This window comes from Phallusia mammillata, chromosome 5 (assembly GCF_965637545.1).
Source record: "Phallusia mammillata chromosome 5, kaPhaMamm4.hap1.1, whole genome shotgun sequence".
NCBI classification, from domain to species: domain Eukaryota; kingdom Metazoa; phylum Chordata; class Ascidiacea; order Phlebobranchia; family Ascidiidae; genus Phallusia; species Phallusia mammillata.
The window spans coordinates 16,002,606-16,029,047 of NC_137256.1; the positions used below are offsets into that span (position 1 = coordinate 16,002,606).

General features: G+C 34.7%; 1 protein-coding gene across 1 annotated transcript; it reads right to left on the reverse strand.

The window, feature by feature from the left end:
• Window positions 1-41: 41 nt before the first annotated feature.
• Window positions 42-26,426, reverse strand: LOC145227916 (cilia- and flagella-associated protein 46-like). The gene is made up of 58 exons (XM_080092876.1): window positions 26,275-26,426; window positions 25,809-25,939; window positions 25,617-25,748; window positions 24,669-24,898; window positions 24,395-24,518; window positions 24,220-24,314; window positions 24,006-24,164; window positions 23,699-23,818; window positions 23,306-23,405; window positions 23,148-23,246; window positions 22,602-22,724; window positions 22,376-22,451; window positions 22,058-22,168; window positions 21,889-21,998; window positions 21,350-21,470; window positions 20,638-20,767; window positions 20,297-20,418; window positions 19,885-20,069; window positions 19,056-19,245; window positions 18,752-18,908; window positions 18,082-18,325; window positions 17,790-17,939; window positions 17,544-17,648; window positions 17,117-17,307; window positions 16,929-17,054; window positions 16,392-16,578; window positions 15,967-16,128; window positions 15,378-15,524; window positions 14,966-15,155; window positions 13,822-14,027; window positions 13,414-13,549; window positions 13,262-13,358; window positions 12,724-12,869; window positions 12,288-12,439; window positions 12,044-12,172; window positions 11,886-11,987; window positions 11,648-11,734; window positions 11,442-11,578; window positions 11,159-11,354; window positions 10,890-11,037; window positions 10,655-10,806; window positions 10,283-10,401; window positions 10,034-10,188; window positions 9,319-9,478; window positions 8,879-9,045; window positions 8,708-8,807; window positions 8,306-8,462; window positions 7,988-8,077; window positions 7,793-7,906; window positions 4,394-4,614; window positions 4,135-4,327; window positions 2,589-2,696; window positions 2,198-2,344; window positions 1,918-2,114; window positions 1,208-1,430; window positions 866-1,018; window positions 431-638; window positions 42-290 (listed from the first exon to the last, which is right to left on the reverse strand). Exons 1-58 carry the CDS (start codon window positions 26,324-26,326, stop codon window positions 91-93), a joined length of 8,469 nt encoding a protein of 2,822 aa, XP_079949002.1. The 5' UTR covers window positions 26,327-26,426; the 3' UTR covers window positions 42-90.
• Between the last annotated feature and the right edge of the window lie 16 nt (window positions 26,427-26,442).

The window sequence follows — 26,442 nt, forward strand, 5'->3', positions numbered from 1 at the left end:
TTGACACTTTAGCCTAAGATCTCACTCGTATCAATTTCGACTAAAAAACAAACAAACTTTATTATATTCCATAAAAACACTTAACACTTTTTATGTGACAACCAAGTTTGGTAAACCGAACACAACCATGTTACACCATGATGCATCAAGCTTTGTTACAATTTCTTCCATATCTGTATCCTCCGGTAGAGGTGTTTCTACCAGTGGAGTTGCCACTGTGTTTACACTTTGGTTTCTGGATGGCATATCTTTTACAGCAGCTTTTTGTTTAGCCTTGGCTTCTTTGCCCACTACAAACAAAAGTAATCACATTTTTAGCATTGAGTATCAGGGACTTTACTTACCAACAAATATTGCAGATATAAGTTACCTACATTTGTGATTCTGCAAAAAAATGCTAAAGTTAAATACAAAAAACATCAAAATTTACTTGGGGTGACAGGTGTTTCTTGTGCAGATGGTTCTGGCTTTTTCAATGTTGGATTTAGAATTTTTCTGGCAGCTTGTCCTACCATGACACCATCCTCAAGTATTGATGACATCAAACCTTGTAACTTTACTGCATTATCTTCGGAGGTGGTATGCCATTGGTTAAGGCAAACACAGTTTGCTCCGCACAAGCTTAAAAGCATTGCAGTCTGTAAAAAAACGTGTAATTGTACAATGGTGCATAGGCCATTTTATGCTAATTATAGTAAGGTATAACTATTTTTAGTCTCTGAACAAAGAACTTTCTTTTTAGTGAGCTCACCTGCACACATTTTTTTATTTACAAAACTTATTTAAAAAATCTGTTATTACCGGTATATACAAACAAGGCAAATGTATGCATTTTGCTCTGTGTCAACCACATAAACTATATTACTTGTATTGGTTTCTCAATTGACAGCAATGTGTTTGTTTTGTCAACATCCACTTTGCTTTGATTCCTGAAACTCTTGTTGGTTTGTGATTTATCGATCAGCAAAGCAAGCTGACAGTCATCCAGGTTTAATGCAACTAGCTTGGATGGTGGAAACTAAAACCAACACATTATCAGTTTAATACCAACCATGTAATTTTTCAAATACAATGAAAACATTTGATCAAAAATTCTGCCAAAACCTGTGATTCACAATGTTTTTGTAGCAACAGACTGGTTTTATGAAAATATTTGGGCTACAATCCTCACAGTGAAAAAATGGTGTTCAGATGTAAGGTAACTCACCTGAGCAATGAAGCGCTCCATTCCATAAAATATAAATGCAGAGCAATCATTTAACATAGTCTCCCATTCTCCGACACTGGGAAAACTCTCCGGCCCAAAAATACCAGACCATCGTGGTGTAAAAGATTGACCATACAACTGCATCAGCTGCTTGAAGATTTGTGCAGGACGATATTGTTCAGTCTCAGAACAGTCAGTGTGTGGATCAATGATGTAATGTACACTTGAAAAATTAGTTTGGCATTAAAAAGAATACAAAGTGTAAAACACACAGAATAGATATTGCAACTCTATGCTTTAACCAGGGGTGTGCAACCTTTAACACCGTGGGGCCAAACCCAATTACATGATTAAAATGCCAAATATGCCTACATTTCAAGTAAATTTACATTTGGTTTTAGCTGTATATTGTCAGTTTACAGAGAAATAGCACCAGGCACATTAATCTGCTCAAAAATATATTATAATTGGACTTGTTTGCCAGTACATTTGAAATCCAAGCATCTCTGTGGGCCGCACAACCTTTCATCAATGGGCCACAGGTTGCACAACCCTACCTTAACAGTAAAAGTTTAAACATTTTAAATTTGGCCTGTTTATACCTAATTTTATCAAAACATTTGGTTTGATAGGCACAAAAATATGTCTAACGAGGTTTTAACAGTTGAGTTGCATCCCAAACAAAAATTCATGACCACAGATATTTTTACCTGTGTGTATCAATTGACAAACATCCTGGAGGTAGTTCGCGATTTAAAGGAACCATTTTAGCAGCTGGAGTGCTGGCCTTTTTTCCTGTATCCTTTCCAGCTTTGGGGGTTTTGGGAGGTATCTTCGCATCATTCTTCTTTTTGTCAGCAGCAAGAGCAGCCTCCTCTGGATCAACAAACCATCGCCGATGTAACAGCTGTGTTAAATTTGTTTGTAAAAACAGTGATTCTAAACTGCAAATATTCCAGCAGTAATGTTTTACTGAGGAAAAAAAGTAACCTGTAATGAGAAATCTCGACTAATGGCATCAATATGTGGAGTCTGCAGAGTTTCCAAAGCCTCCAAAGGCAATTGCATTAGGTGAGGTCCAGCAAGCAAAATCACCAACTCTTGTGGGAGGTCGCTTAATGATTGTCCACTCTGTAACTAATAAAAAGCATGCCAGCCAAAAGAAAATTATTTTGTCTACTACATCTAAATCCATTTGCTTTTTTTACAATAATTATGTACATGCATTTTCAGTGAACAAAAGGTACCAGTTCAATGTCAAAGCAATAAACACACATAGGTTAATTCTTTTGAAGCACATACACAACAGTTAACCAGCATAATATTTTCAGAATTTCGCTGGCACTGAAGGTATTTGACCATTGTCACTTTATTTTTTTACCAGCTGTTGTGCTTGTCCATCAACTGCATTTATAAGTTTAGACTTAAGTTCTGATGTTATGCCCTCTAGGTAGCTTTCCATTCCAGATAATATTTCACTAAACTCCTCCTGTGTAAAATGAAATGTAGCATATTTATTGCACCAAATTGGAAACAATTACCACTGTAACTAGAAGGGTGGCTTAGCACATATTGCCATTGCATATACATTATAACCTACTTTAAAACATTACTATATTTCCTACACTTATTTTATAATGGGTCCCATATTATCTACTGTCTTTATAACATTTGTTGTTTCTGCAGGCAGAAACTCATGGGTCCCCACACATGCAAAGTTGTAAATAATGCATTTCAAGATATAACTATTGAGAAAGTTTGTTGTTGTAAGGTAAAACACAGTGACTGGTACTGAGCATAAATAAATATGCTGTATGTACTACAAACTATTCAAATTTCATTCCTTTCATCCAAATAGCATATTTATTTATGCTCGGTACAGGTCACTGTGTTTTATCTGACAACAACAAACTTTCTCATAGTTATAAATATTCATTCCATTCATACAAGGTTTTTCTCTGTCTGAGAAAAAAGGCTAAACACAACAATCAGCTCCTTTTAATTGCAAATTGCACCTGATTGTAGGGGGTAGTGGGGTAAATGATAGTGCTGCAGGGTAAAACAACAATCGACACCTATAAGTGGCACACTCCAGAAGCTGTCTAAAGTTTATTCAAATCAGACATTGTTTAAAAAATTGACACATTTTGGGTGCTAGTGGGGTAAATGTTGGGGTCAAAGGGTTGAACAAAACAATAGACAACTATAAATAGCACACTCTATAAACTGTTGAAATTTTATCCAATTCGGACATTGTTTAAAACATTCACCCATTTTAGGGGGCTAGAGAGGTAATATTGGGGCTATGGGGTAAAACACAACAATTGACACCTATAAATGACAAATTCTACAAGCTGTCCAAATTTCATCTAATTCCGACACCGTTTAAAAAACTCACCCATTTTAGGGGGTTAGTGGGGCAACTAATGGGGTTCTACACCCAAAAGTTAAAAATATGAAATTACAATGACCCAATCAACAGTCGTGTAAATTTTTATCCAAATCGGCCAATGTTTAAATTTCTGGCCACTAGAGGTGTTTTTAACAACATTTGTTAACAAATCTGACGTCATAAGGCTGTTAACACCCCTATGACTGGCATGTGCAAAAACGCCCTCCAAGTAATGCACAAACACAAGTAGCATATTCTCTGGTACCTTTACTATACTGTTACTCCACAGAATTTTTACGTTTGTGGTGCACAGCAACATGCAAAAACGTTTTACATTTTGGGGGCTAGCGGGGTAAATACTGGGGTTATTAACTCAAACGAAGCGGTTGGCACATCTACATAACTATATCTACCATCTGTGAAAGTTTCATCCACATCCACCAAAGATTTCATGCCAAAAGTGCATGGAAACGCTTATGCAGAAAAAAGAAAAAAGAAAGAACCATAATTATTTAATTTGGTTGAAGAAAAATACCTGTATTTTCATTTCTTCCATGGCTTGTTCTTCCAGTGCAGTCTCAGATATTGTAACTTCAGCAGCACCTTTTGATAACTGCTGCAGCATTTTTTGGCGCATTGCAAGCTGGGTTCGTTGATATTCACTCTGCAGCAGAAAACTCATCAGCCTTTGTTGGTAATCACCATGTTTTTCAATCAATTCCTCAAACCTGACAAAATATCTTAATTGTATTTTTGTCTAACAAAAGTAATATTGAGGGAGTCATATATCATACCGTGCACTGTTTACTTGTAGTTTTACAACAAAAGCTCTGGAATCATCAGGTGCCTGAGCTTGCTTTTCTTTTCCTTTTGATTTGCCATCTCCTGCAGCCCCACTGGGCTTTGGTTTATCCAGCATTGCACAGTACAAAGCTGATTGGTCAGGTGAATGTTGCATGATAACAATATTGTATGTTGATGGGAAATCTTTCAACAAATCAAGATGGTTTTGTGACTGAAAAACAAAGATTTCAAGAAAAATAAAATTAGGACAAATACTAGAAGGGTGGCTTAGCACATTTTGTTGTTGCATTTACACTATAACCTTTTTTAAAACATTAATATATTTCCTATGCTTATTTTGTATTGGGTCCCATATTAGCCATCGTCTTTTATAACCTTTCTCCAGGCAAAAACTCTTGGGTCCCCACACATGCAAAGTTGAAAATAATGCATTTCAAGAGATAACCATGAGAAAGTCGGGTGTTGTAAGGTAAAACACAGTGATCGGCACTGGTCTTAAATAATAATACTATGTAGAGTACAAACTATATAAATTTAGATTCACCCCAGATATTGTGCGAAGTATGTCCTATTTAACATTCTTTTTCAAAGAAAAGAAGGAGTAAATAGTGGCATAATGGTGAAAAACAAAAAATGGACACCTATGAATAGAAAATTCAAGCTGTCCAATTTTCATTTAATTTGAACATAGTTAAAAGTTGTGGTGCTTCAGGGCAAAACATAACACTTGAGGACTTAGTATGTTCAAGGAACTTTGCAAATTTCATATAATTAGAGTGTTTTTTTAAAGTTCATTTATTTTAGGGGGCTAGTTGAGTAAATGTTGGGGCTACAAGGTAAAACACATCGATCGAAACCTACAAATAGCATAGTCCACATGCTACCTAAATTTTAGGCAATCCTTACACCAGGGGTCTCCAACTCAACGGTTGTCCCGGGCCAATTTTCAAATTTTCTATAGGCCGCGGGCCACATGCAGTCACCAAACACCAATCATAGAAAAATATGTGGTTACACTACTGTGGAATTAACATGCCATGCCAGATGTTTCCAAACTAGATAGTTCATGGTTCCTTAGTGGCTAATGGCGTTATTTTCGTTGACCTTCAAGAGCTCATGACTTTACAATCTTACTTGCGTGTTCATCAATGCCTTTTTATTTCATAAAAATCAACAAAGAAAGCAATTGTTTGTGCATAATTCCATATCTTAGTTTTGTCTGTGATGTCACAACCCGCTCTTACATCATTGATATGCGTAACCAATTGATAATAATATTTAGGTAAAATAAATCCTAAAGCTGTAGTGCAGTGGTTCTCAATGTTATACGGATCGCGTACCACCTGACAACTTTTTCTACCATTGCGTACCACCAAAACCCTGTGTGAATTGATAGACCAAGAAATAGGCCCATTTTCTCACCCCAGGTAGCATATTTAGCAATTTCAAAAGAGTATCCCAAACTATAGTTTCGTTTAAACCAAGGGTGATCGGTTTTGTCAGTTGAGTTGCTATTCTAAATCAGACTTAAATTAGGTATTAGGCTCAATTTTGGAAATAGGTATATCACAGAAAGCTACTTGCGTACCACCTGAAAAGTTCCGGCGTACCACTAGTGGTACGCGTACCACAGTTTGAGAACCACTGCGGTAGTGGTAAAAGTTTAAATTACTTTTAGCAGCTTAAGCTGTTTAATTGGTTTTAGCTTTGAATTTATCATGGACCGCGGAAAATTACGAAACGTCTGTTATGTAAATGAAATGGTTTGGAAACCACTGGCCTTAATAGGCATCTGAAAAAGTCAATGCGGCCAACATAAGTGTCAACAAAATGTTGGTTGGCCTTCACGGACTTAAAAGTTCCTTATCCTTATGCTAAACAAAAATAGTGGACATAAAAAACTTAACGGATTTTAACTTCACGCTTTGATGATCAGAATAAGATTGCATTATTTCATCACAATAATAATAATGTATCACAAACGTTAAATTTGGTATTTTTAGCTTAGTGATACATAATTTTGAATTGTGAAATACTTAAATGGGTAAAACAAACACATCCTTTACATTTTACAAGATAATAATTTAGTTTTTCATCTGCTAATAACGCCGCGGGCCACGGAAAATTGCCTGGCGGGCCACATGTGGCCCGCGGGCCACGTGTTGGAGACCCCTGCCTTACACTGTTTAATAAACTCACCCATTTTAGGGGGATAGTGGGGTAACTAATGGGGTCCAACACACAAACTAAAAAAATATGAAACCTCAATGACTCAATCAATAGTATTGCAAAATTTCAGTCCAATCTGCCAATGTTTAAAATTTCGACCACTAGATGTGTTTTGAGCAACAACCGTTAATGTTTCTGACATCATATGGTTGTTAACAAGCCCCTAACTGCCATACCAAGCAACCCACAAAGTCACAAACAAGTAACATACAACTGGGTGCCCTTGTCACACTATTGCAACACAGAAATCTTTCGTTTGTGGTGCCCAGTAACATACAAATACGTTTTACACTTTGGAGGCTTGTGGGGTAAACTCACCCATTTTAGGGGGGTAGCGGGGAAAATACTAGGGTTATCTGGACAAACGAAGTGGGACGCACATCTACATAACTATATCTACGATCTGTATAAGTTTCAGTCACATCCATCAAACATTTGATGGCAAAACAAGTCGGACAAACTTTGGGGAAAAAATATCCATTTTAGGGGGCTAGCGGGGTAAATACTAGGGTTATCTGGACAAACAAATAGGGATGCACATCTACATAACTATATCTACCATCTGTATAAGTTTCAGCCACATCCATCAAACATTTGATGGCAAAACGAGTCGGACAAACTTTGGGAAGAAAATAACCTATTTTAGTGGGCTAGCGGGGTAAATACTGGGGTTATCAACAAAAACAAAGTGGGATGCACATCTACATTACTATATCTACCATCTGTGTAAATTTCATCCAAATCCATCAAACATTTGATGGAAAAACGAGTTGGACAATCTTTGGGAAGAAAGAAAAAAACAAAAAAAACAAACAATTTGAGTAAAATCAATATGTGTCCCCTTCATGGAAGGGGACCCATAATTACAATATAACTGTTTGAAAAATAGTTTCCTATATACAACACACAATGCAGTGTAGGTACGATACTACAATGTACCTAATTTTCCACAATAACATTGTTAAGATTTGCAGTTGGGTTGACCAACCCAAGGACATATTTTTATTTTGAAATTCTATTCAACTTAAAAAAACTCAAAAATGGAAGGGTCCACCATATTTTTCAAAATTAGATTGGCCTAAATTGAGTCAAGAACCAGCATACAACAAATAGCAAACAAAAATAAGTTTCTTGGCACAAAATTCAATGCTTTGACTTACCAGCTGCAGTCTCTTCCATGCCATAAAGTTGTTGAGGAGAGTGTTTTGTATGTTTTTCCTTAAAGATGATTCTTCAAGACCGGTGCTCACAGAATTTTTCATTAGCCAAGCTTCCTGCAATAATGTATTAAATGTGCTTTTACCTTGTAAAAACATAAATTTGCATCACAGGTTTTTATGATTGAAAACACTTACCTGGTGTAGAAGTGATGAAAGTTGAGAAGTAGTGGGGTCAGATAAAGTTTTCATTACCAAATTTCGCATTGAAATTGATGTCTCAGCACTCTAATTAGCACAAGTAAAAATATTTATGCTAGATTGGAGCTAAATTAGTTATAACAAAGAAAAAAGGACCTGTATTTAATAAGGACAACAGGCACAAGTACTTTTTATACCTTATAAAGCCTCATACAGATACCGTACTGTGCAAAACAGAATTAAAATTGTCACAACAGTTTAAAATTAGTACATCCAAAACAGAACACATGTTATTTAGATGAGACATGTTCACACCTGATGCAGGGCAAGGTGCAAAGCAGCCAAGCTGGGATCACACTGTGCACAACACTCAACTATGTCCAATGATGCTTTGCTGATGACTTCAGTGGCCTGCAGTGGAAGTGACATGTTGATGCATTGAGAAAGTACTTCTGTGGCATGCCCCAGCATCCTGAACATAAAGAGTTTTATAGCAAGTGGTAAAATAAAGTTTGTTCATTTGTTTGTGTAATCTTTGAATCATGAATTTTGTCCAGATAAAGAAAGGTAAATGTTGTTTATCTTGACATTTTCAGTGTCAACAAGTCACAGAAAGGCTAAGTTCAGTTGAGGTGTTTGCCAAAAAAAATGAATGCAAATTTGCAAAAAAATATTTTATCTCACAAAATGTTATGTGTAGGTAACAGAAAAGCAAACCTTGTAGTAAAAACTGATTGATGCATAACACCATTTATGTCCTCAGTCATTTTCTGTTGTTGTCTTGAAGTAAAGTAATCATCCTGGGGTGTTTCATTAACTTCAAAACACATTATAGGATACAATTACAAATCCTACAAAATCAAGCTATTTGACTGGATAAAAGCTTACTATCAACATTGGATGAAACATTTTCTATGCTGGTTTGTGACTGAAGTTGTTCAATGACTTGTTTTATTCCAAGTTGGTCAATATTCCACTCATTTTCAGGATGGTCTGGTTGTCCACTTTCTCCCAATAAACGCAAACCATGACCAAACAAATACAACCATCTGCATCTGAAACCAAAACATAGCCCCATAAATCAGACAAATATAACCAAACCCAATTGCCCAAAATATATCAAAAATGCATTTGGTGATGGCCACTTTAGCAATCAGAACAAAATTTAGTGCATTTAATCCAGCCACACAAAACAAAAGCAAACCTCGCCAGTTATTTGAAAATTGCAACTAAAAAAACCTGCTAAAAATATTTGCAAGCAAACAAATACAAAAATAGTTTTCAAAAAAAACTCTTTTAATGATCATTTGCTACTAAAAGTTACAAACCTCATTATGTGGTTACTAGGCAGACTGCTGTGCAACAAATTTAGCAAACCAAATGCTTTCAAAATAAATGTTGACTTTGCTGAATTCCATGATCGTTCAGTTTGATCCTGATCATTATTAATTTCACCAACATAATCTTCTACTATTCGCTGGAGGGCGTCTTGTAAAAACATTACCACTTGTTATTTGAAGGGTTGGCAGAGTGCAATCATTACAATTGTTAAGTTATTTTTTATTTTTTAAACCCACAAAAACTCAAGACCTAGTAAAATCAAGCCTGCTGGGGAATTCATAACAAGTGAATGCCAGTCTTGGCACATTTCAGACACCTCAGTGAACTGGCTTTTGAGTGTTTATTCACTTGTACATTCACAGTACATTCACAATATACTGGGCTTTTGTATGAGAAATGTTGTTTCCTATTTCAAAAGACAAATATTTCTGTTCAGGGACCAAATGCTTTGAGTTTAATTGTATTGACTTAGGGGTAAAGAAGGTATTACAATTAACATTTTTTAATGTGTTTGTATGTGATCAATCTTTTTGTTGGGCACCAGTTTGCAATGTTTTATTCTTCTGTCTGTGATGTTTGCAGTGATGGCACATACTATTTAACAGGCATTTCTAAGAACATAAAATACATGAGCTTAAGGCCATGCTCATGGACACTTTTTAAGCTGAACATTATTATTGACAGTACTAGTTATAAAAGCACCCTTTTCGGCTTCTTTTGCTTTGGCTACTCTCTCTTCCCCCGATGAAAGCTGAAAAGCTTCAAGTAAAGTTTCAACCAAGTGAAGTTGCAGATTTGTCAGTTCGCGATGGACAGGAAGACTGACTTGTTTGTCTGTCTCCATGGGGAGGATGGAACTGTGAAAAACAACAATGACCTTTATTGCTGTTTTGTGATTTTGCAATATTATGCAAAAAAAGATTGTTTTAGTGGCAAATTTCCATAACTTACATGCACATGTTGGTGAGGTTGTTAACACTGCTGTTCAAAATTTCAATAGCTTTGAGCAAATAAACATGTTGCAGGTATTGATTTGTTTTGGACAGTCGCACCAATACTTCAGCATGCTCCTGTAACATAATAATACATGGAAGTTTAAAAAATACTTCTAAAATACTTCTTTACATTACAGTTCTAGTTCAAGTGCTACCTGTAGATAATTTATTCGGTATACACTACATAATGTGATTGCAAATCGGTTTCAAAGGTATGGTTTTAAATGTCTTAAAATATATATCTCCATATGTTCATGTGGAAATTTGAATGGGTTTAGTGACAAAATACAATCAAATAACAAGTATAAACTTATGGAAGCATCTTTACCATATGAATCATTGCAAGCTTCCTGTGAAATCCAAGACTTTGCAGAATTTCTTCCATTTGTTCAAGTTTCTTCAACAATCCTGAAACCTGACGAGTTTGGTTTTTAAGGCGCAACAAAAGTGCCCGAGCATTCAGCATGGCTTTCATAAAACCTTTGTGGAAGTAACAAGTATAAACATAATTTGAATGTTTCACAGACAACATACAATGACATAAATTCTTATTCAATGCATGCCTGTGGTGGAAGATTTAGTGGGTCTCATATCAGCTAGACTAGAAATACATTCAACAGATATTTTGGCAATTTTTGCAATTTTCTGAACATCTTCTGGTGATTGATCTTGATTTAGTTCAATGGCATCTGTCAGCAGGCAAATATTTTCCTGCAAATAGTAACATATTAATGAAAACAAGAGTTAATACATTTTTATTTCAGATTTTAGCTAATTGCATTAATCACTTGAATTATCAAAACTTCTAATCAGTGTCTACACAACAACTGACCATCCAGAAGTTTTCATCACCACCAATTGATTGGGCATTTCGCAAGTATTGCAAAGCTTGACCATTATTTCCTTCATGAACTGCCAGTTTTGCCAGACCATGATATATGTCAGCTTTAAGAACTTCATCATTGTTATAGTTTGCAATTGTGAGTGCCTCATTCAACAAAGTTCGACTAACTTGGTAATGGCCAAGTCTAAACAAAAACGATCTGTGATGCTTCTGGTGTTCTAAGAATTGGATGGTCTAATCAATTTCTAAAAACTGGTGGAAATATACACACCCGATGAGCATTTTTGCTTTTTCAGTCCAAATTTCACTTAAATTTACTCCACCAACTTTTCTTCCAGTTAAAGTTATTGGCCCCAGATCCTTGTTACTTGCAGTTGAAGTTGTCTTAGCAGAAGAAACCTTGTTATCCTTCAATGGGACACAAAAAACTTCAGTGAAGTAGAGTGTTTATTGTTTTTTTAAAGATATTAACATTACCTGGTTTTCACCATCCCCCCTTGCTTTTCTTATTCGTTCCTCTTCCAGCTTTGCAAGTTCTTTGTGAATTTTTTTCAGCTCCAAATCCTACAAAAACATTAACAAGACTTCAAGCACAATAATATACAGTTTAATTTTAAAAACAACCAAAAAAATACCACAGTGGAAAATGTGTGCAGACAAAAAGTCCTTGAAATTTGTGATCAACAAATGTTTTGCTTTAAAATAACAGTCCAACCTGTTTTGATGATGTTTGCTCTGACTCAGTCAAGAAACTTTCAATTGAGTTTATCCATTGCTCAGCTGCCGTAAATAGATGGAGTTCATAACAGACAATAATCTACAAACCACAAACAATAATAGCAAACATATAGTAAAGGAACCTATAAACATTACCTGTCGGATATTTATTAGTTGAGTCCAACTTGTACTTTGCAAAATAATGTTGGTAATTACCCCAGCGAGAGCCAACACCGGCAGTGCAAGTTGATTTAATGCACAGTCTCGTAGATAGTCAGATAATTTCTAAACAAAACTCAATAAATTTAATTGAACTGTATGATAACATGGATAAAACTGACCTTTTTTTAATGTTGGCACATTTATCAGAAATTTAGTGTCTACAAAAACAGCAAATTACCAGTAAGTGAAACACTGTCATCCCAGCACATGTTATGGTTTGTTTATTGATGCCACAGTCACTTGTATCATACAAAAATGCCTGCTTGATTTCTTCAGAAGGTTCATATGTTGCCCAGTCTGATGTTGTGATAGGAATTGCTTCTGGTGCACCTATTTATATTGAAATCATTAAGTAGTAAATAGCATACTAATAATCACCAGGTGGGATCTAGTATCTTTTAAAAGTGTGAAGGTTATGGAACACTGGGCCGATTGTTTGTTTGCAAAGTATCTACATTTTGCTATATTGTTTGGGTGTCATTTTATGGGTGCAAATATGCCATCAGTTCTCTTTTTTATTTACTGACAATGGCAAAGGTTTTTTTATGACGCTAAATAAACAATGTTTAGTGCAATTACAATATATGTCACCCATGTTTACATCTGATAATAACCTTTTCTTTTGGCTTTCTCTTTTGCTGGGGGAGCTGCAGGTGTTTTTTTCTTAGCTGATGTTTTTCTGCCATCATCTATGTTTGTGTCACTTTTTGGAAGATTCTTCATCACTGAACCAGCTGATGTGAGAGCAATTTTCCATAATCTTGATGTAAGAGACAAGTGTTATTCACTTACAATTTTATATTTATCCTGTTAAGCAAATTTATTGCCACAATAACATGTCAGATGTGAGCCGAACCAAGTTACAAAGTTATTAGTTATACTGAGCAATTTCAAACAATAATCACTACTTTATTAAAGTCAATCTTGATTGAAGAAACAGACAATTCCTTTTACTTCCATACCGGTTGTTCACACACATAACTGTAAATAGTATCCTAAACATTGTGTACTGTTTATACTGATCCTGGGTTATCACACACTCTGGTTAATGGCATACTTTTTTTTAAATATTTGAGAATGTTAACAACACAAACTTTTGGCCTATTTCATGTAACGTCCTCAAACATTTTTTACAATCCAAATTATTCTTACCTCATGACATAGCCATATGCCAGCATGCAAAACTTTTGATGATCATTTGATCCAATTCCGCTGATAGTTGCCATCATTACATGACCTCGGATTAAACCTGAAAAAAATAACTTTTTGCACATACTAAAGATGAAAACACTATTTTTACATACCTTCCAGTTGTCGGGTGCTTCGTAGATGTTCAAACTTTACAATGTCATGATCTGCTGGAGGAACTCCAATAACAATTTCTCTCTCAACTGGAACATGTTGTTGTGCTTCCTCTTCTTTACTTTTCTCATCTGATTTCTAAAGAATTGGCTCTGAACTGATTAATAGTTTCAGTACACCCTATTAAAAGTGCTTTGCCACATACAATAGCTGTTGCCCATAATCAAAATGATAATAACAGTAGTAGATAATATTGCCAAGTAAATATCACTTTTTTGGTGTCTAAATCATTTTTATGTTCTATTTACCATTTTTCTGTCCATAAATTATATAAAAGTATAGAAGTTATTTTGCTTAAGCCTAGCTGCCTAAAGCAAATTGATATTGTTCAGAAATGTTTTAAAACAAACCTGTCTTGTGTTTGGTTGTGATTTCTCTTGCTTTGGAACAGATGGTTTAGATTCAACCCTACTAGCTGCTTGTGCCCGTGATGCTGGCTTTCCACCCTTCGCTTTCTTGCCTTTACTTTTTTCCACCTGTTTTTCCTCTACTACTTCAACATGAAACTTCATGCTTGTAAGAATATCACAAGCCCACTCAATCACATTGATGGAATCTAAATCATGGAATACCATTATTCTTATGATTATAACTATCACAGACATGGAAAGTAATTTGACTGCATGCAAGATACATTATATTATTGTATAAATATACTTTTGCATATAGAACAATGGGCCTGAAAGAGCTAATGTAGCACACTGACTCAGTTAATGAAGGTTAAAACACATACATTAGGTAAAAAATACCTATACTCATTTATACACAACAGTAATCTATTTAAATGTTTATCAGTGCAGTATCTTTTTATCAGTGGCAAAAAACATTAATTGCACCATAGGCGCTGAGTTTTGCAAAAATGCAAGGTGGCGGACTTGAAATATGACGTCATTTTATGTGACGTCACTAATGCGTGCCACCACATGAGCTCAAACTCAAAGCCCAACACACTTCCCATAGAATGCAACGTTTGTCAAAATCATAAAACAGAAATTTTTGAAATAGTAATTATTTGGAACACTTTGCTGTGTAACGTTTATCTTTGGTTTAGCAGCGTTTAAAAAAATGTTTTGTCATGTTGTTTTTGCTTTGTATCACCTAAAATAACAATTTATTACAGCACAATCGAATTGTACACAATAATGGCCAAACATTCACTGGCAACAATTGTGTGTTTGACCTCATAAACAAGGCACTAATCGAAACAGGTTGCAGTTTTTGCTGCTTTTTCGCCAGCACACTTGTTAAGAAGCAAAATCGTTCCTGATTTTTCTCAGATTTTACAATGTTTCGTACGATACCGCTACAAACAAACCAAAATATCCACGATGGCCGCCACCATGCTCTACAAACCCAAGGTGGCGGCGCCACCCCGCCACCGCCCACTCGGCGCCTATGAATTGCACGCTGTCTATTGCTTGTAGTCAGCAACAAAAAATTACACATGACTTTTCTAGCAAATACTCAATGAAAATTAATTTTTCAAATGTATACCTTCATTTCGAAATTCATTGCTGTACATCCAGGTTGAAAGTTCAATCAAGTACTCAAACTTTTGCCATTGAGTTTCTTCAGAATGCAAAGCTTCAATTGATTTTTGAAATGCCATAAGTTGTTCTAGAGTATTGCAAGAGCAAAGTGCAACACGATGCCACATGTGTGACACATAGTCTTCAGATTCATCCTATAATAACAAAGACATGTTAAATAGAAATCAATAAGTTTGTGTTCTTCTGAAAATTGTTCTGCTAAATGCCTGTTTATTTCACATCAAATAGACTTGTCACATAATTGTGTCTAATTACTTCAGCTGCAGAAAACAGTAAAATCCTAAATTTAAAAAAACATGCATAGATTTAGATTTATGCCCCAAGTTTACTTATTTTAAGTGAAGTATATTTATTACCCTAAACTTAGCAATATCCATTTGAACATTTTTTCCAAGTTTGGCCTTCACAATAACTCTGTGTTTAAACAACAGCAATCGATGTTTTGTTCGTGGCATGTGATGTAATGCACGATCCATAACCACCAAACCTTCTTCCCATTCACCCTGTGTATAAAAATTTGTATTAAGGTAAAAGTCAAACATTCACTTATCCCTTTTGCATTATTTGTTTACTTAGTTTAGCAAGTTAAGTATGTAATCACAGCTGACCAAACACCAAATATAAACATCTGTAGGTCAAGAAATACCCCTTAAACACTATTTCCTCATGTTGCGTCAAGTTAAGTTAATTGAGTTTGTTTTGATACGTAAAAACCACAAGAAAGCAATTAGTGTAATTATGCAAAACTTTGACTTGTTTTCTTCGACTCAGTCATAATTAGTACCATTGATTATTTACTCTTAGAACTAGGAAATTTGGGTACTGACTTGAAGTGGTAAGCAGAAATCAACATTATTATTGAGGTATTTTTTTTTATATAAGCTTACATTTTAACAAAGCAGCAGGATAAACTATTCCCACAACCTCAATAGTATAACTCTATACCTTGTCAGCATAGGTTTGAAAGAGTACCCCATACATGGCTGCTCTCAAAGTTCTGTCATCGGATGGATCTCCCAATGAAACACCAACACTTTGTTTGGCAGAACTTGTATCCTGTGATTCACCTTCAACAACTTTTACCACACCTTTGCCAATGCTAACTTCCTGTGGGATAAAGTAAATGCATTAAAATGGGTTAAAAAATCAATCACTTGCTATTAAAAAAATAACCACTTGAAATGCTGGTGTTCAGGTCCTAAACATTTATAAAATCATTTAATTTTTTAAAGCTAGGACCATCATTATATATCTGTGCCCTAACAACATGCAAAAGACAAATAAAGAAAATAAAAATAGGACAAAAGTATAATTTCGGACAAAACATTTAAAGAATTGTGCAGAAGGCTGTTACTGTTCTGTTTAATTACCTCTGTTTCATCTGAATATTGCACAGAAGCAGCTGTGTGGAATATAGACTGAAGTAAAACTTCTAATGGTTGTCTTAATAGTTCCCTTTCAAGAGGTGAAGGTATTAAGGGCAATGCTGCATTCCACCATCGACGACTCGATGCCATTACAAGTGTAAAGTTTCCTGCCCTCTCTGCAAACTGGGTACTAAAATAATAACATTGAAAAAATGTTCACTGTTAGATGTAAGGAAGATGTACATGTATAAAATTGAGCATTTAATGTTTGACAACTTAGGGGCATTTATTTATGAGATACAGGTGATTTTACAACTTAAATTTAACGAGCCCTATTTACGATTAACCAGAATGTGCAATAAACATGATTATGTTTTATCGACGATAAGCTATAGTTTGAAATGCAATAAAACAAATTTTATGATTAATCACTCTCTTCTGTACACATAAATCCTTAAAAATTACTGTGTTTTGAAAGTATCTCGATGCAAAAAAAATATTTCAATTTTTCTAATTTAGTAATTTTAGTACTCAGATTACCTGCTGACAAAACTCCTCATGGCTTGTCTTCTTGCTGGTGGATTGGCAGCACAAGTGTCCATCAAACTCTCACCCAGTATACAAGATGCATATGCAAGCATCTCCAATGCTACAGTCTGTTTATGTCTGAATGACAAAATAATATTTAATGCAACAGAACTACCAACCATAGGTAAATGCAACATTACTTTTCAGCTGATTTTGCTGAATTTTTCGACTTTTTCTTTACAGCAGATGATTCCAGGGATAAAGCTTTAGTTGTGCAACGGACAACAAGGGAATGACTTTTCTGAATCCTTGATAGTTGTGCCAAACGTGACCAGACTTCCAATTCAACACCAGCATCATCCCATCTACAGTCATCTACCACGTCACACACCTCAAAAATAACATTTAAGTGTGATGATTATGTATCATCAACTGTACATTTAGAGCAAATTTATTCAACCGAATGTATTAAATATAAAGAACACCAGTTTTGGACGTATCATATGTTTATATCATTTAATGCCACCCATTGCTTCCTATACTAAGTTATTTGTGTCAAAGGTCAAATAAGTAAAAACACAACAATAAAATAAAATCTAAACATTGCTTAAATAAATACTTGCTTACTTCAGATATTTCTGGGACAGTAAATTCCACCATTCCATTTTTGTTTAGTGCAATCATTTCCAGTGTTATAAGAGATTTTGTCATATCTCGTTGGTCAGCCAATTTCTGTCAGTACCAAATAACTAAAATTGTTTATTTGCAATCAAATTTGTGAAATATGGACATGCACAATTAACATTGTCAAATGTTTTTTATTAAACACATATACTTAACACAAAAAACACTAAAATATATTTGTAAAGCAACCTCATTTTCCACTCCAAATCCTGGAGCAATTTGTTGCTGCAATAGTTGTTTCACTTTTACCCATGTTGATAAAAGTTGATGGCGGATAGCTGTAGAAACAACATCAGCTGCTTTTGATCCATTGGTGATGTTCAGTCCATACTCACACACCTTCACAAAGTTTGGTTACATTATATATACATGACATATGTGATTATTTTGAACAGTTATAAAGCAATAAGATTGATAAATATGTTGGTGTTAGTGATGCAGTATCCAATTTTCTTTGAGCTGGATATATTAGATATATTACCTCTAATGCTTTTTTCAAATCATCCATTCCTTCTGGGTCAACTGCCAAGGCATTGGCAGTTCCCGGAGTAGCGTTAGTACCTGTTCCCTTGCCACCTGTCTTCTTCCGAGTAGTGTCTTTGGTTGCTGTAGTTGCAGCTGTTTGGGCAACTGGTTGATTCTCTATTGGAAGCTTTTTAGGAATCCATGGAGTTATAAGGCCCTTTGCTATGACATCACAAATTCTTATGAGCAAAGTTGCCTCACTGCAAAAATGTGTCCAAATAATTGTGTGTAATGGTTATAAAACAAAGCAACATAGTTTTGGTACTACACAAGGGGTCACCAACTTTTGAAACCGAAAGAGCTTTGGTTGTGCTGTCTGGCTGCAATACAGCAAAGACCTAAAATCAAACTTTGTATGCTTCATTTAAAACACTATTTATTTGTTTTGGATGGATATTAAGGTAAATTGTTCAGGACTGAACTGCATAAGTATCTTGACAAAGTTGCAGGTTGGCAACCCCTGTACTAGACTAATAAATGTAACAAGTAAAAAGAATGTTAGCTTGGATATCGATGGCAAACTTGTCAAGGTGCAAATGTAATTTATGTCTATACAATGCATTAAATCCAACACTCACAGAGTATGACTAATGAAGTCAAAATTACATCATACAATGTAAAAATACCTTGAATGACCAATTTCCTGCATTCCGAAAAGCAGCTTATCAAAGGTTTGAACAAGCTCAGTATACTTGTGGGCGACTAATAAATGGTTGTTGTAGTTCCAAATATAAGCAGACCCACTGCAAATAAGCCAAGTCTCCTCAAGCTCTATCCCAAGTTCTGTAAAAAAAAAAGATTTGCGTGTTGCACTGTAAATTATTGGCTTATGTGATTTTGACACAGCCGTTGTGATATTTTAACAAAATCATTTCTTGAGTCTTTTATCATGCCATTAACAAAAAAATAAATGATGTTAACTGTAATTACCGACAGCTCGAAGAAAGGCATTGGTAGCTTGATGATTTATATCATGAATCCAATCTGTGTATTCTGCCCATGCTGGCTCTTCTTCAGGCTTCTTATATTCATGACCTTTTGGTCTCTGGCGAGTATCCACTGGGGCAGTAGGGCTTTCATTAAGCTTCAACCCCTCACATTGTAGCAAATGAATAAATGCCTACCAGAAACAACAGCAACTAAGCAATATTCAGTATGGTGAACATATGAAATAAATCATCTAGTACAGGGGTCACCAAACTTTTTTCACTGCGGGCCGGATAAGTTTAATAATAATTCGCGCGGGCCGGATAGTTTACATGCCCCAGCGCCGTCTTTCTGTACTTAGCCCGCAAGGCGATTTTGATAGGGGCGCCAAGATATGGTCTTTCTATAATCCCATTAAAAATCTGGTGATGCGACTATTAAATTGTATAGTTAGTCTCACCTTACAAGCAATGCTTGTATATTACGTCACAAGTGATCCAAGAAAGCAATTGTTTGCGCACAATTGACACTTGTAGTCTTGTTTGTGATGTAACAAACTGGCTTTGGGTCAATCCTGGGCGTTGTAATCCCATAAAACAAGGTAATATCAATTCTACATATGGCGACAGGAAAACTTTCGTAAGAAGTAGATTATTTTTTAAATGTTACAAAGTTATCAATGCGATTTGACAACCTAAAAAATGTGGTCGTGGGCTGGATGAAATGACCTCGCAGGCCGGATCCGGCCCGCGGGCCGTAGTTTGGTGACCCCTGATCTAGTACATTTTAAAAAAAGTTCCAATGGTTGAAATGATAAATTGTGGCAACTTACCTCTCCTTTAACAAAGTAGACTTCTGCTAGCATGCGAAGTAAGTCAGAATCATGAATTGTTGCTTCTGCTCCACTGTCACTATCAGGAACTGGAGTTTTTTGACCAACTGATGAACTATCAGCAGTTCCTGGTGCACGAACATGTGAGTCGCTTGTTCGTTTTTCTCTTGATGAATCAGTGCCATCTGTGTCATGATTTTAAACTTTTCAGAAAAATTTTCAACACTTAAAAATACAACAATTCATAGCATAAACTTAATGACTCAATGTTTTTGAAGTCAAGTCATGTTATTAACTCCATAAAGACTGGTATATAACTTACATGTACAATAATGTCTCTCACTTAAATAAACTTGCTTGAGAATTTAAAAAAAAAATTGTGTCAAGGTCCTCTATAAAAACACAATAATACCTTTTGGCTTCACTTTCCATCTTCCATCATCATAAAGTAAGCAAAATATCGCAGCAACACGACATACATCCCATACTTGCTGTTGTCTTGCAGTTTTTACCAAGTCAACCCAGAGCCGCACCCTTGTTTTTAAACAAAAAATAAGTGCAGTTACAGAGGAGCATCAGTCAAAAAATGTTACAGAATGAATTCAAATGTGCCCAGAAAACAGTTGTTATTCCCAAAATAATAGTTGCCAAAATATAGCATACAGTATGAATGGGATTTACGACATGCATTACTATTAAAAAATATTTTTTCAACAAGATAAAATCATAAACTATAAGCAAATTTGAACTGACCTTTCCCTGTCATTGTCATCTCCTAGCCGCTTTAAATGACCTGGTGCTTTTCGCACACTCTTTTTCCACTGTGAAGCTCTTGCTCCAAGGACTTGGACCTCGGAAACAAGACCCTTGACTCCACCTGTGGCTGCAAATAAACAATGTTATTTGACAAAAACAAAAAAATTAAAAATAGATAAAAAGTTTAAATCACAAGTTTCAGACATAATCTAAATATTTTCACAATACTACTGTTTGTCCAATCATTACTGATATGATCTATCTGTTAAATTTGAACATATCTTTGGTGTCTTTGACTTTACCTGATCTAGGCAAAATAAAAACTGCTATTTCTGTATTAATTTTGTTGTTTGTTGGTGGTTTATCTTTCATCATGTTTATTACAAAACTGAAAAGATGACATTTGGCTTGTAGGACTTTTTGCTGCTAGTAAAACTAAAAATATCTGCTCCAAAAATCCAAACTAGCTTTCTTACACTTTCAAACATGTTTACCTGCATTTTTTTCTTTCTGTCTTGGACTAGTGAATGCATCTAATGCTGAATAAAAACCACAATTATCACTGTTTTTACTTGAGTAGTTTCCATTATTCAACAAAATTGTTCTTAGTTTTTTTCTTGCAAAAATGTAACAACATAATATTGATCATGAATATCACTGTTATAAATGACACACTGGAATAGAAAATTCACATCTTTGGAAATCTAACCTTTCATTTCATTCTCACTATCCAAGACATATTGGAATGCATCAGGTGCAAGTGCAAGCCCCGCTTTCACCAGAAGAGATCGTTTCATGCGGACACTGCCTGATTCAGAACTTTTTCGCGCCTAGAGTATCACAAAAAAAAATTAAACTCTCAAAATTATGTAAAGTAGATATTTTGCACATTTATCATGTTAAATCAAACCAGAATCTGTTTGTTCCAAATTCACAAACAAACAAGCAGATTTTAGACAGTTAATTAGATACATCACATTCATAATGCATTTACTGTCCATTTCGATTTGATTCTTTATGGGTGGTAAAATGCCTGATTAGTCAAAATGTGTATGCTGTAGAGTTAGTTGACTGCAATTTTTCTATTCATTTTAGTTCACAGTTTATTTGAGCCAATAGGCAAATTAAGGTTATTTAACCAAGTTTCTGGGTATCTTTTAATAAAACTATTTAACATTGTCATGATGGTTCCAAGTGGATGTTTTAGATTATTTAGAAACTGATTGTTTGACAGTTTTTAATACAAACCTGCTCTATTATAATTGCAGCAACATCTTCTGATCTGTCTGGTGTTCTGTATAATTGGGTACTCAACTGTAATCTATGTAGCATAGTGTGTAGTCGCTCATGATAAAAACCTGCAATTAAAAAAAACACTTGTGGTTACAAAATTAAAACCCCAAATTCACATTACAACCTGTATCATCAAGTTGCAGTGCTTTGTTAACATGTTTTACGGCAGCTTCTACTTGTTCAACAGCCTCCTCACATTTTGCTAGTTCCGTGTGCACTTGACACCGAAGTGTAACTAAGTAAACATAATTAAATTACTAAATTAGAGTATAAAAAAGTCATATAATGTTTTATCAATCTTGATTTGTATTGTGACCCAATTTTTATACTGAGACAGAGAACTCAATTGCTTGCTTATGATTGAAATAGAACACATTACATACAAATAACATATTCCTTATCTAAATTAGTACAACTATTTTAAATCCAGTTTGAAAATAACCTTGCATAGATGAAATGTCTTCCAGCGCTTCTGCAACTGCAGTTAATGGACGCCTCACCAATTTACGCAGGTTTTTCTAAAATACAATTTTCAAATCAAAATAATGTATGCCATAGAGAAAAAAAGCTAAATTTGTTTTAGCAATCAATACATATATTTACATCATCCATAATTATTTTTCTTCTAATTAATGCTACATTGGTACAGCAGATATGTTAAATGTTACCTGAAGTAAAGGAAGACATAAGTTCCACTGTGTTGCACAAGCTCCTTGGACAACGTTGGCTTTACCAGAGCGAATAGCATTTTGTAATGCCTGCTCCATTCTTTTAATAGCTGCCACGCGCACCTTTGTGAACATTAGGTGGATAATTGCATAGAATATATGCTGAATTATCAAATAAAAAAGTCTCCCTATTATTTCTGGTTCAGCTTAAGTTATTGGTTCAGCAAATTCATATTGGGTCCAGGTTTTAAAAGGCGATGTGTTTATTTAGTAGAAGAAGACTTACATACTATGGTTAGTAATGTTTTTCTGTTAAGTTATTGTTTGATTTAAAATTATTCTAAATTATCATAATCTAGATTTAAATTATTTTTAAGTTTATTAAAAAAATAAATTGACTTTGTAAATAACTAAATGCATGATTTGAGTTTTTTTTTTAAATACGACATCATCACAGAACTGGACACCGACTAAAACGTTACTTCATAAAGCGTAAACAAATAAACCCAATTTAAAAAAGATGGGGGTGATTTCTTACAAATGTACCTCAACAGAATGTTTTGTGTATTTTTCTTGATCATCCCCCAATTCCTTTACCATAAGTTCACATTCCAAAAACTCCATTTCAATAACTAGACTTGGATCCTTAAAATAAATATCTATTAGTGTACCGATACTTGAGTTTTAAAATATGAGACACTTACAGATATATTACAGTCTTTTAGTTCATTTAAACATTGCTTCCCACCAATGACTTGATTCATTTCAATGCAAAGACGGGAAACTTCAATTAGAAGGTATGGTCTGCAAAGATTTTGGTTAACAATTTATCATTTTCAATCTAACTGAAACAAGATTCCCAAACTGATCTAAATGCACAGCAAAACACAACACACACTACAAATTAACAACTAAATTATTGTGTATTTTTTTGAAAGCAATACAACTTCGAAAACAACAAAAAAGGAGAAACAAAGCAGAAAATAAACAAATCATAATGAAATCAAGATTTGCTCCCATTTAGGAAAGTGGACCCATATTTATATTTATATCTTGTTTTAGAATAATAATACTTTAAAACACGTTTATAGGGATACCTGAGCAACATCTCAAGCTCAGACTGAGATTCTTCATGGATGCTGACCACATCAGCATGATAAACCACTGAGTGGCGAGGACCTCTTCGACTTGACATATTAGAAGCCCGCGAGCCTTGGCTAATATGTCAACACACAAAATATAAAAACAAAAACACTGAATACATCACAAATTGAGTTAGTATAAATGTCACAAAATTTTCACACCAAAACACAACTACTAAAACTAACAATCGCAGAAAAAAAGAAAATTTAAATTCCTTTTTTTATTCACTTATCTGCTAACCAACACAATAAAGGGTGTTACCTGTCTTCACTGTTGATACTCATTGCATCATCAGGCATGCTTCGCTTTCTACTCTCAGATGTGCTTGTTTTTGTCCCAGGCAGAGATTTCCCAGTCAATGCTGATGATAGTTTATTAAGTTCCTTGACTACTTCGCTCACAGGTTTGTCATTTACAGACCTTAAGAAAGTGATGTTGCAAAAGCTGTAATTTATTTTTTATGTTTGACACTTACGCTTTAATTTTTTGAAGTCGAAAGAATGCAGAATATTCGGGCATGTTTTTGATTTCCCTTGCCAGTTTGTTTAAATCAACCAATTTGTGTTTGATCTACAAAAATCATCCAAAATAGTAAGATCATAGAAAACAGAAACTAAAATCAGCTAATTTAAAATTTGACATGTTGATACCTGTAGCTGGAAAACATTCTTAAAGATTGCTTTTGATTTTGTGATTGTGAACTGAGCAGCAGCTTGTGATGCCTGTGAAGCCTCCTTTATACAATTGGCATCAACAAAGCTCTCAATCAATGCACTGTAATCACATGGTATTTTATCAATAAAATAATTATATGTAAGTTTAACTTCATTTATCACAAATTCACCAAAACTATTTTACCAAACCCACACAGAAAAGTAAGGATTGGTTCCTATATGAATAAAATTTACATTTAATATAGCTTACACCATTAAAGTTGCTCTCCATTCGTGGTCTGGATCATTAATATCTTCTAAGGCTTTTACAACCTGTTGCAAACTTTGATGAAGCAGCTTGCAATATCGAGGGCGTAAAAATGGTCTTGCCATTTGCCAGTACAGAACTGATGCATTGTACACAATAAAATGGTAGCGTGGTTTTGTTTTTGCAAAGGTTATCGCCTTTAGCAAGTAAACCACTGAAGTTTCAAATTCCACCTGATAACGCATATTTTAATGAAACATTGTTATAAAAGTAGCACAACATTTTTTTATCACCAATTTAAAGTTAATACTTTATACAGGATTTATACTTAAACAACATGTTGTTTCACAAAAGTTTCATTGACAAGCAAATGGTATAAACCGGTAATGGTGGCGTGCACCACCTAATTTAATTAATAATTAGAAAGCAAACAGATAAGTTTGAATAGAATATTTTTTGGTACTAGTACATTAACAAACAGAACACAAGTTTGAAGTGTAAACTTACCCTCCCATGCCATAAACTATCTACAATTCAGAATTTAAACAATACAAGCCCAGAAACTGAACTTAAAGGGAAAAATAAGATTCAACAGGTTTATATCCCATTGCGAGCAATTTTGCTTTGCTTAATCCTGGCTTTATTTAAAAAAAAATCAAAAAATATTACATCAAGAACTAAAGTATGCACATAGAAAACACATACAACTATCCTTTAACTGGGAGTATGTGTTTATTACATGATGTACACAAAAGTGGTCATTTTTAAACAACTGTTAAGGTAAGGTTAATCTACAACATCGGGCTAATCTGTTTTTCACAAACTTTCAATGTGCACTACAAAAATAAAAAAACTTTGTGAAAAAGTAGGATTTTGCTTCTTTGGTCCAATTTTACTATTCTAAAATAGTATAATTACCAACCACCAAGCTATAACTAACAAATTTATTACCGCTTCTTCAGCAGACTTTGGAGAAAGAAGTTGTGCCTGACAAAGGTATGCACGGCAAAGAAACTGGTTTGCTAGTGGAGTCCCATTGAAGTACATGTGTAAACAATCCTGGCTAATTTTGTTTTGCTTCAGCTGCAAGATAAATTTATACACATTATGTTTAAATAGTTAAAGTGACAAACAGAATCATACCTTGAAACATATCTCAGCACATTGAACATATAAATCTGATCCTACAGTATCAATGGCATCTGTCTCTTTCGATTTTAAAAATGCTTGCTGCAGCTGATTGTATGCTTCAACTGCAAGTTTGGCACCAGACGCTAAGATAAAAAATTCAAATGAATTTCTAAACATTGTTAGTACATTATAATGTCCTTGTCAATGAACAACTGGTCCACACTGTTTGGTAAAATAATAGAAGATGTGTATAACACAAATTAAGTCAATCAACAAGCAAAATGTAGCAGAGTTATTACGATTTTTGAGATGAGAATGAGATGAGTTTAGCAATTTTAAGGGTACATGTTACAAATGTAGGTATCGTAGATTTAACAGGAAGACGAAGAGTATGTTTGTTAGTGAAACTTTTTTCCCAATACTTTTGTAAAGATTAAAACAAGCAGTATAGTTTTAATTTCAATCACAGTTTGGATACCTTCATCGTTTACAGAAGCAATCTGGATCAGCTGGCGTATACCCGCATCCATGCCGAAGTTGCTTAATGGCAAAGAAATAACAGTTTTACGGCACTGAATCTGAGATCAACTAATTCGTTCATGTTTCCAAGGACGCAATGTCTGTTTTACGAATGGTAAACGGTCAA